The sequence below is a fragment of the Anopheles bellator genome, chromosome 2 (assembly GCF_943735745.2).
Source record: "Anopheles bellator chromosome 2, idAnoBellAS_SP24_06.2, whole genome shotgun sequence".
Taxonomy (NCBI): Eukaryota; Metazoa; Arthropoda; class Insecta; order Diptera; family Culicidae; genus Anopheles; species Anopheles bellator.
The window spans coordinates 56,950,632-56,962,232 of NC_071286.1; the positions used below are offsets into that span (position 1 = coordinate 56,950,632).

Consider the following 11,601-nt stretch of genomic DNA (forward strand, 5'->3'; position numbering starts at 1 on the left):
ATTCGGGGCGAGGAGTCAAGTTCTGTTAGTAAAGAAATTTTCTAACACGGTCCTTTCGTAAAAAAATTAATTGAGCCAACACAGTGCCTTTGGATAAATCTCCAAAGGGTTATTGAATATTTTTTATAAATCGATTGTTGGTATTGTAGCATTGGTAAACAACGCGAGAGCGGCCCATTTAAATCGCGATTATAATGCATTAAGCGTCCAGTAAAACACGCCCATTCACTGTTTCTATTTGCCATGCCATTTGCACCACTTTCTGCTAATTAATTTGCCCTGTCCTGGCCCACACATCCGAAGCAGTGCGCGCGTTTGGAAGAGTCCTCTTTTGCTTTTGTCTCTGACCAGATTGTACCATGTTTCAAATTGCACCAGATGTGCATGTTCAACCACGAAAAACAAGCACTCGGCGGTGGTGTTTCGCTGGCCCCAAAAGAAGGGCTTGTCACACACGCAAAAAAGTGCACCGTAATTTTGTTTCCCATTTAATGCGCAGCATTATGTTGCGGTACAGAGTTCGGGATGCTAGCAGCGTTGAAACGCGTTGTTCTTGAAACCAAACTGAATCCTCTTTTGGGCTGCTGTCCGCATGCAGGTGAAAGCGAACATATCAGCATCACCTCGGGACACAAGCTGGAATATTGCACGCCACACTCAGGGGGGTCCATAAAATTCTGCAACAACGATGTCAACGATGCCTCTTGCCAGGAGCACTTTCCGGTACTCACGCGTGCATACTCGCCCGTGCTGTTGCCATGTCGCTATTTTATGTTGCTGTTTCGCTTTTTGCGGATCTGAAAATCTGTCAATTCCATTGTGGTATGTCTGGCACTCTGGACTGGGCCGCCAGGTGCACGTCGCCTGGCTACCGGAAAATGATCATTTGCACTAACGACTCTCGGGGTGGAGTCTGCCAAAAATGTGGGACGATTTTCCCGCCAGACACGGCATTCGAGAGACTCGAGAGGGACCGTGACACGCTTTTGGTTGGCATTCTTTTGTCTGGCAAAGAGTTTTCTGTGTTATACAGAGCAAAATATTTGTTCTACTAAACTTTGCGACAATGCCCCAAATCCAGCTTAGCGACGAGCCGGCGAGTTTAGTTTAGATTTCACACAATGTTATCACTCTGCTATCTAGGATTTGTCTGGACAATTATTTTTATGTTGGAAAAGGACATTACCACATGAGTAACATTATGTTTTAGGAGAAGCATCTCCACATGAAATATGTCTCGCAGACCGCACAGAGTGACAAAGGACCAGACATCTCTTCTAGGGTGCTACAGCATGGGCAAGAACGAAATAATAGCTCTTCCATTTTCTCGAGAAACAAACCTCTGCCAGCACTGCTACACTGGCCGCGACGGCACAGCAAGAGACGCCGATCTAATGCTGCTAAATGCACTCCCAACCAGTGCATTAGAGACACTGGGTCCGGAAGGAAAACGTGTGTCCGCCTTTGTAGGTTGCCACTTCAGCGAAGGGCGTACTGACTTGGCCGTGTTGCATTTTTCATTCGAAAATTTTATTTCCATTTTCCACAGGTATTGCCGGCTTCAGAAGGACTCTGGGAAATAGTTATATTTTCTGCACAAGACAGCCGCTTAACTACCACGATAAAAGCATTTTTTTCCTGAAAGAAGCGTAACTCTAATCAATTTTAAACTTTTACTTCAGGCTGAGTTAGGGTAAGTGTGAGCACTTCACCATTGACCAAGGGAGATGCATAAAAAAGGGGTACTTCAAAAAGAGGTGCATGACGACAGCAATATGCCGCCGACTTGTCACATGACGTGGCGCGGTTCGGGTAGCGTCCGGCTCAATTAGAGTAAATTGAAAACGATTCAGCGTGGCCGGTTTGGTCACCAAGTGGCTTTTCACGTGCGCCGGTAATCAAATCGACCTGATGCGTTAACAAACATAAATTGCTAGCAAAAACTTGACGAACACACAGGCAGGCAACTCGTACGGTAAATGGCAAGGTCACGCACATACGCTTATCACCCTTCCTTGTCGGTCTCTGACCTCTCGTGGGCATTTTATCGTGATCCACTTTTCCGTGCTCAAATAAGTGATGGGCTTATTAAATTATAAAAGGTCGCAAATGATTAAATTATCAAACAAAACCAGGGTCGCAATCTGAAAGGTCGCCTATCATAAGGTTTTCAAGTACATTTCAATGTTTTTCAAATAAACTCGTTCACAGCACAACTTTGCAAAACGCAATGGGAAAAGTTGTGTAATAAAGGTGCGGCTGTCATCAAGCCTGATCCCTAACGTCGCACAGTCACGGTGTCGATGTAATTAAGCACCGTAAAGCATCACCGGCGCTGCTAAAGTAGGAAGTATAAAGTTTGCCCTCCGTGCCGGTGATATCCTTAAATCTTCTCTCAACTGTCTCAAGGAGTTTGTGGAGCAGGGAACGGCATAAGGATAAAACGTAACTTAAGTGGATAAAAAGTGTAATGATGAAGCCCGGAAACGGAAGCCTTTAATTGAAACGCGATCGCGGAGTTTGCGCAAACTTTGGTAACTGTTCTTGGTCAAGGAAGAATGCACTTTGAAAGGTCGAACATTATCCAGCAAAAAAAAGGAACGAGATAAAACTTGTACAACATTTTTTTCCATCAAAGACACGAAACATTTTAATTCCCATTCAATGTCAATCGTCCGAAGCATCCATGAAAGAAGCGAAAAGCGGCTCCACGACGATGGGGTCCCTCATTTTGAGCGTCTTTTCTCAAGCTTTCAAATGTGCGGGATCTTTTTTTTGCTTTTGGCGATTAATGGATTTTACCCAATAAATATCGATCGTCTTTCGTTCATTCATCCAAAAAGCAACTGCCAGTGGCAAATTTATTCAAATGGATAATTGAGCAAAACGGTTCTTTTTGCCATTCGGGCTGTCAAATTCTTGTGATTGAAATAAATGATTCTTTTTGGTGCGAAGAAGCTCTGCCGGAGGCGAAAAATGGCAATAAATACTTTCGTCGCGTGGTACGTGTTGTAGAGAAAAAGGAAAAGGCGGTTGTTCGTCCAGCCGTGGGGCAAATTGGCGGCAAAAACGGCAGACCCTTGGCGAAGGAGCAATTTTTCCGACGACCGTCAAGTGACGCCCACGTCCATCATAATCAATGAGCCGTACGACACCGAAGCATCATAAATCGGTCATTTGCTCGGTTTAAGTGTAATTTTCTTTTTCTTTCAATTTTCACTCTTTTCCACCTCTTCCACTTTGCACTGTTTTTTGTGCCTCTTTTTCAACAATGTTCTATTATATTACACATACACCTTCCTGTGTTGGCAGCGAGAGTTTATTGAACACTTTCTTTAATGACTTTCCATGCCATTTATTGTCGCCGTCACCGTGCAGGGATCGTCGATTCGATTCGCTTTCTACCTTTTATCGCAGCTCGATCGCATAGAGGGTTTTTCACGTGAAATCCCCCGCCACAAGCTGTCATTATGGAGTGCAATGCTGTTGCAAATCCTCTTGGACAACTTCATCTCGTGACAATGTCTAATTGAACAAATTGAAGTGCTTCTTAGACCACTAGTGCAATTCTTCTTGACAAATCGACTACTCTTTGTTTGAAAACAGTGAAGCGACGAAATGTTGAAAATGGTTCAAAACAATTTACGAAGCATTATTCGATAGTAAGCGTCACTCATCAATCGTCGAATCTTTTAACGTTCATTTAGGAAGTCGGGAAGGTTGTCGACAATTTTTCAGGAGTTTCCGCCATTTACTGTGCCCAACAACAACACTAGCGAATGTGAATAAGGATGTTGCTGAACGAGCCGAAAAACGCATTAAACTCGTGCAGGCGAACCACAATATGAATGCATTTGTCACACTTTCCATTTCACTTCGGTTTGCCTCATGCAGCGTGGTTCGAATGGCGCCACGAAGTGATGCCGCGATTGATAAGGACTACATTAGTCATTAGATTGCATCATCTCTCTGCTGAGCATTCATTGACTGAGGTCGATGAACGTGAATATGAACATTTACTTAGTTGTAAAATCAATTGCAGGAAAAATTCATTTCAATTTCATGAAATGTAACGTTCAATTATTCAACTACCATCTTGGCTGCTATCCAATTAAATTCAATCATTATGACATCTCCACACAAAACAGTAAAATGATACCTTTTTGCATTATGATTCTCAGTCGAGTTAGTCTCTTCATTAATTTGCGATCTAAAACCACGTGCAGGACAGTTTATTGCTTAATTGAAATACAAAACCTTTGCCTCAGGATCCTGTGATGATTGGAAGAGAACGAGAACAGAGAGGATGTTCGTCATTCGAACCAATCGGAAAACCACCGGCGATTCAAATGGCCAGAAGTTTAAAGCCCTGTTTTTGAATTTCAGCAAACTTTTCGTTAACCTTACATTCAAAAGCCAATTAATTTTAGAACAAAATTTAAAACGTATCCTGGTTTCAACAGCGCGCGCGGAATTTGAATAGACAAATTCAATTCCCATGCTTCGATAACGATACATAATTTATAAAGGTCCAGGTTTGTTTGTCGTCTTATACGGGAAATTGAAAATCCGAAACGATACTATCTTCGCCACAGCAGCTCGAGAAAAAGTTTGCAGATTCCACTGCAACGATTTGAGCTTTCCACAACTTTGCTTCATCATTTATGCATTCAAGAAGAGCTACTGCTTTTCCAGAAGTCGCACTCAGCAGTCAAGTGTTTTGCATTTGCTTAAGACTGAGTGGACGGAAAGTGGTCGGAGTCACAACTTTCGGATTAACTTTGCGACAGCGACCCACTCTTGGACTCTTAGGAGCACCCGCAGAAGTTTGCTACTTCAGAAGGTATGCCGAATACCGAGGAAGTTCTTTGGTAGGTTGAATAAGATAAATTTCAACCACTAATACAATCTGAACCATTGCACCCAAAGTATAGTAACGCAGAATGCGGTCACATAATTTTACTTCTCTTCTATGATGTCGTTACTAACTGCCAATGGCTACTAAAGTTCATTAAAGTAAGTCACATTAGCTCACGTTGTTACTAGCAAATTATTTTACCTTCGTTGTTTTCTCGGTGTGGTAAGTATGACTCAAGTTCGAGATCTTTGCTTACAGTCAACCTGGGGCGAGTTCCTTTCTACTACCAAAGCGGAAGTTTATGTGGGAAAAGAAATAAATGGGATGGAAAATTGCTACTATTACCGAGCCAAAGATAACCTTTAATTTGCCATTTGCCCACTACGCCTTAAGCGACAGCTTTTGGTTCGAACATTATACTTAAATTCTTTTAATTACATACTGAGACTCCATTATCTCTTTCTTTTACTTTTACTAATTTACTGATTTCTATTGTAGGCGAATGAAGTTGTTATTATAATGGTTGTTAGAAATAGCTCTATAATAGTTGTTAGAAATAGAATAATAACGCTCGCAATTGACAGTTTTAGTCCCAAGTAACGTGCTGTACAAGAAAATCGTTTAATCAAAAGTGTAGCAGCTCTTCGCAACTAATCCATGCTAAACACTTCGAAAAACCTTTCTGATTCTTATACGAGGTTTTGACATTAATTTTGCTTCATCACCATCACCTAATCGTCATCGTATGAAATTAGAAAAATAGGTTATAACTTCAGAGAGTGTTTTGAACAAATTATGCCAGACTTCTTGAAAGCGCATTGCATTATACATATTACATTAGTTATATTTTCCTATCGTCTAAAAAGCTTATATAATCCATTCGGCATGGTACAGTCTGTTGGTCAGCGCACCGGTATTTGTGCTATCGTGAAAAAGAACGTATCGTTTGTTATCATTTGTTGGTTTTTCCGCCGTCGAGCAAGTACATTTCTCCAAACATAATCTACTAGCAACAGCCATTACGATAATCCGACACATTACCGAGCGTGTTTATTCATTTAGTACGAGTACGAGTCGACTATTTTCATTTCCGCCGTCCGGCCCGGCCCGCCTCGACCCGGCTTCGACGTCAATTATCGTTAGTGCAGGTGGGCGCAGTGTGTGAGAATTATTGTCTCCAACATTGCCGGGCAGTTGCCTCCGAAAACCATCAGGACCCTGGGGCGCTGTCCAACCGATTGGCGTTTGGTTCGTTGAGTGTGTCAATCATTTCTCGAACCATTCATGACGCGCGTCGAGCTGTGAGCGCCCGTGAGGTCGAAGGGAGACCAACCTTAGACCCCTTCTAAGGAGGGGTCTAGTGACGGAGAACATGAACACTGGGAATGACTCGAAAACGACAAATCCTTGGCAACGAAAACACTTCGGTATGTGGGGCCGCTGTCGCCAAGGAAGGTCACCTACACTGGAGAGAGTACACGGTAGACGCCTTGTCGGGCGCACTTCGACAAAAATGAGAACGACATTTGCGGTGTGAACATCGCGTCCTAAAAATACGCGCCTGGATCGGGCGCACTAGCCGCCGCCGCCGTGCCGTTCTTGCGCGAAGCGTTGTGTTCGTTCAATTTGACTTTACTGGTTCTTTTTTATGGCCTCGTAACGCATCGTTGCCGGTAACGCCGGCGAAGACCATGCTCGGGGAGGCCAGAGTGCTTCGAATGGCGAGAACGACACCGCAAAAAATAACGACGAGTACTCTTATCCTCGACTCGCCGACAACCTAGATAAAGAGCAGCCTTTACAGGCGGCAATGGAGAGGGCGCCGCCACACTGTGAATCATCTTTTCAATCGAAATGAATTTTCACACCCATTTCACGAGGCGCCCAACATGACGTTACAACGTAAATAAACGCTCCGTCGCCGAACAGAGTAATTCTGACCAAAAAACGACTCTGTTCCTGTTTGCTTTCGCATCTCTTTGACGAGCTGTCAATTGGAGCCTATAAAACGGGACACGCAATAAGATGCGCAATAAGACCGGAGCAACAGTTGGCCTCAGTTTAGTACCACTATCTGGCGCGTCTTATTTATGGCCTTATATTAAAGGTACACTGGACGATACATTGCGACAAATTATCATCCCAAATGGGTCGCAAAGGCACTCGGAAATAAAAATTGTTGATGAACTTTCCGAATCCTTCCTTTCTGGGTTGGTGGGTTCCCAACATCAATGTATGTATTTTCAATAAAAAAAATTGATCGAAACGAAACAATCGAGATAAATACCGTATCACCATGGCAGGAAGCTTGATGCGAATTTCGTTTATGTTCGGTAAACACAATTATGCGAGAGCGAAACATAAATACGCTGAGCATTTCCGTGACGAACATTTCGCCGAAGATGTGAGGCTTTGGAGCTTCTTCCAGGTGACTTACGTGCCTCAATCACGGTAAAATATTGTTTGTATTTCCGTTGCTCCGGGCCGTATCGTCTCTATCGTAGTGACGCCTTTGGGTCGTCAAGGTGTAACACGGTCGATCGTTAAAATAAATAGTCTCAACTGGCAAACAGTTTATTTCGCCATTTTCCCAAAGCGTTAGCCCCACGCCTAATGGTCGGTCGGGTGAGGTGGGTCATTTCGCTGAACCCTTAAGAGCAAACCTGAAGGTGGAAACGCACCCGAAAGCCTACCGGAAACATACCAAACAATCGTCGCAGGAAGACGAACAGCTGCCCTAGGTTTCCTACACTAGGTTTTTCCCTGGCGATCTGATAAGCGTAAATGTCACTGATGGGTCGCGGCGCCAAAGCTGGGAATGATGGAATTATTCCTTCGCCCACCCTTATAAGCAACACAACAGAAAAGCAGAATTCGCCGCCCCAGTGCACACTTCAAGGAGCAACTTTAACGCAAAAGGAGCTTTCGAAACGAAATTCTTCCGATTCCCTTTGACCTACCGACACAACTATATCGACGAATTGTGTAACCTGGACGGTGGGTAATGGGAGCTTGTGGATCACAAAGTTTTCCGCGAACGGTCCATCCTTTTTCCGGTCTACCTTCATTATCAACGCCACCACCCGTGCCGATGCCGGTGGGTTCAACATTTGATTATATTTACAGTTGAAGCTCAGGTTCGTACGGCAGATTTATTGCGGTTTTTTTTATATTGGCACGTGTTTGGAATTTTTTTATCGAAAGCGAAAAATGTATTACGCAAACCACAACTCGCCACAACGTAAATGCAGCGTTGCACCGACAGCGTATGACGCGAAGGAATGCCGCGATTGGCAATGGAATGCAAACCAAATTCGCATTATTGTTACTGCTTGCAAATTGGTGCACGGGAAATTGGCTGCACCTTCCACGTTTCGGTCATATTTGTTGCTATTGGCCCGATAAGCAATTAATTAACAAACATATGAAATACGTGCGGACTGTTTAAACCCTGTGTGTGCCTCCAATATTGGTAATGTTGCACCATGTTGAATTTTGTACAAGAACGATAATATTTTCGCTCCATGATGTTGTCGGTATTTACGGTGAAATGATTCAGTTTATTTTTTGAGTCTACGAAATGGATGACTCCGTAGTTACTCTGAAAAACGTTTGTGGCTCAAACGTTTCAATTCAAAACCATCGCCATCGGTCATTCTTGCCGCTACAAAAAAATCGGAAAACTCAAACCATTATTTGTGATTATTTTCGCTCAACCCTTTGCAACTTAAATGCGTTCTGTTTTAATTGTTGGAAAGAGGGGTCTGTACCTAATTTACAAATACAATTCTATGCTCATTAAATCATCGAGTTTCATTTGACGAATTTAGCATTCATATATTATTATTGCAGCATAATGGAATATACGCAATACAAGCGAATTTGATCAAGTGGCAAGTGCCATATCTCCATTTGCAAAATCTATTCGAGCAGAACTAAACGATTTATTTGCGAATCGTTTTGCACAGGTTCCCCTTGTAGGCGGCAACAAAGACAGCGCAACATGTTTACCCAATTCAAAACAAACGTTGCGCAATAATTATTCACCAAACGAAGGTGCAATCGCCGGCACCAGAACTAACGCGGTTGGCAGACATATAAAATACCACTTCCAGTTCTGAATCTTAAGCCGCGCTCCGGTCTGTGCGTCGGTCGGTTGCTAACCGGAATGAATGTACGCCTTTCTTAGCCGCTGGATGATATCATCGAAGCTTTTGGGCACGAAGTTACGCAGCCGTGGACTTCGATCGACTCGTACAGTTCGCGGCATCGCGTGGCGGTCCAGTTCTCAGCGGTGATTATTTTCGCTCCCCAAGCACCCGTTATCGGCCAGCATAAGTGAGACACAAAAAGGAAGAAAAGAAACCTATCTTCGCCGGAGCCGCACGTTACGTCAACAGAAACAATGTTAGACGAACAAACGGGAAGTGTTCGAAGGTTCTTCGGAACCTCACACCGAAATAGCAACCTAGCGCTTCCGAGGCCCGCGTTTTGGAACGTTTCCGACACGTCGCGTTCTCCATGGTGCTAACCGATTAGTCAACCGGTTATCGATGCCCCAACCCGACAAGACAAGGCCGACGGAAACGTTATGCTGAACGCGTAAGAGAAAGTTCTCGGTTTTTTGCCGCTCAGTGACATTCTTTGAGTTGGGCAAGCTATTGGTAATTGTCGTCCCGTTATTCGACATAAAAAAAGCAAAACATTCTCCATTAGTTTACCTCTGTAAGTTATAAATTACATTAAAAGTTAATCAAAGTATATCCTCGGAAACACTTCAACGATAATAATAATTAATAGTAGCAAACATCCCGCTTGATTGATTGTTTCGGGGCGTCGACGACATGGGACAAATTGATAATTTGGACGCCCAAAAAGGACCTTTCCTTTCGGGGCGAGAACTTTGCCCGAAGCAAAGCGCAACGAGGTGTAATGTGTATCCGCGATGGTCATCGTTGCGTGGGGAGGCAAGAAGGTTCGGAAATTTCTATTCCTCAGCGGAGTTCGTGAAAGGGAACACCAAGGAGTTAAAGTATACAGCATAGGTATGGTTTTCTCGGAACGACCTAACCCTACCACAGAAAAGAAAACTGACTGGCGGACGGAAGGATTGTTTTGACTGCTCTCGGTCGTCAACGGAATACCTCGTTTTGTTGGACAACGGAAAATAATTGAAACCTTTCCCTTGCAATTGATACTTAAAAGAAATTCGGGCAAAAAGTTTGAGGTAAAAAATAGGTCAACTAAAGAATGGCATATAAGTGAAATCAATATAGTGCTTGTGTAATTTAAATTAACTTCCCCGAAACCATATCGCGCCATACAAATAAACAGAAAAGAACGAAATATTTGGAGCAAATTGTGGGGTCATTCATTTAACAGTTTGGTGACAAAAACTGGGGAACAATCAGCCGGCGATCCCATTTTCGACCACAGCTTTCCCCATAGTGGCCTTGCGGTCGGTGTCGGTCGAAATTGGCGTCTAGATGGGAAAGCGCTCGGCCTGGCTGGCTAATGGCTAAAGCGCATAAAAATCGCACCAGACCTCGGCGGTTTGTCTGTTCGGCGCCGAGCACTGCGGGAAGGTTGTGGCATAAATGAATTCAATTTGTCTGGCCAGACAGACTTACGGCTCTCGCAGCATCGGCGCGATCTTGTTGAAGCACTCCATAAACTGGCCATCCTTGCAGACGATCTGCGGGATCTGAGGCGTGCTGCTGACGTTCAGTATCCGGAACAGGATGCACAGGATTACGGCGAACACGGCCAGGAATGCGGGCGACATGTTTTCTCCTTGAAACTTTCCCACTTTACAATTTCGGCACTCTTCGGCTACGATGTCATCGAGTTTGAGAAAACCGTTCCGATGCCACAAGTAGGCCGCGTTGTCTGGATTCAAAATAAAGGAACAATTCGGAGCACAGTGCGGTGGCCAATCGGCTGTTTGTGATTTTTGAACACTTGCTCGAACCACATCAATTGAGCGATTTTTATGAATCTTAACCCGGCGGTGGCGAGAAAAAATCGACATTCGTCTGGAGAACGATGCCGCACCGCTTACAGGAAATCGCACAGCCACAAACGGAAACACATGGTACCGAAACGAAACCGAACTTGCTTCGAGAATGCGAGGCCACAAAAATTAGTTCACGTACGGAAAACACAAGCCACGCCGGGGCAATACGGAGCGTTTTCGCGTGTTTTAATCGCTGGCTGAAGGACACATTTGATAACGCGAAGTGTACACTAACGAAACGAACAAGTACTACGGTTTACTAGACGACTCCCGGTGCGCTAGTAGCTAGCACTCGTTGACGAACGCAAAGAGTACATGAAATCCGCTGAATCTGAATTGGAAGTAAACAAACAAAAGTAAACAACAAAATTTATTTTCTGACAGCTTCGAGACGCTGCGTTCCCGGCCTCTGTTAAGTCTCGTATTTTCTTTCTCGTTTCTCTCTCGTTTCTCTCGCTTTTTAATGTAAGAAAATATAGCTATTTCAATGCAAGAAAATATTGCTCTTCTCACTTCTGAAGTTCAACTTTGGGTCTAAAAAGATCTAAGCAAACAAAATCGGGGACGAAATCGCTCTAAAATTGTTGTTCGAAATATTTCCCTTAACTAATGTCTATGAACTATTTCAACGAATATTTTCTGAAAAGTTGCACAGCGAATGTACATTTCACAATTTAAACAAAATCGTTAAGATTCAAGCTGAATGTCCGAGTTTCGTGTTTGTAGT

The 11,601-nt window shown here is 43.7% G+C and overlaps 1 protein-coding gene across 1 annotated transcript in view; it reads right to left on the minus strand.

Moving 5' to 3' along the window:
• LOC131209711 (abhydrolase domain-containing protein 2) overlaps positions 1-11,130 on the minus strand; it is a 22,918-nt gene extending 11,788 nt beyond the window's left edge. The window contains exon 1 of the mRNA XM_058202834.1: positions 10,489-11,130. Within this exon, the coding sequence (XP_058058817.1) occupies positions 10,489-10,889 (401 nt within the window). The 5' untranslated portion in view covers positions 10,890-11,130. The remainder of the gene's footprint in view (positions 1-10,488) is intronic.
• Positions 11,131-11,601: the final 471 nt, after the last annotated feature.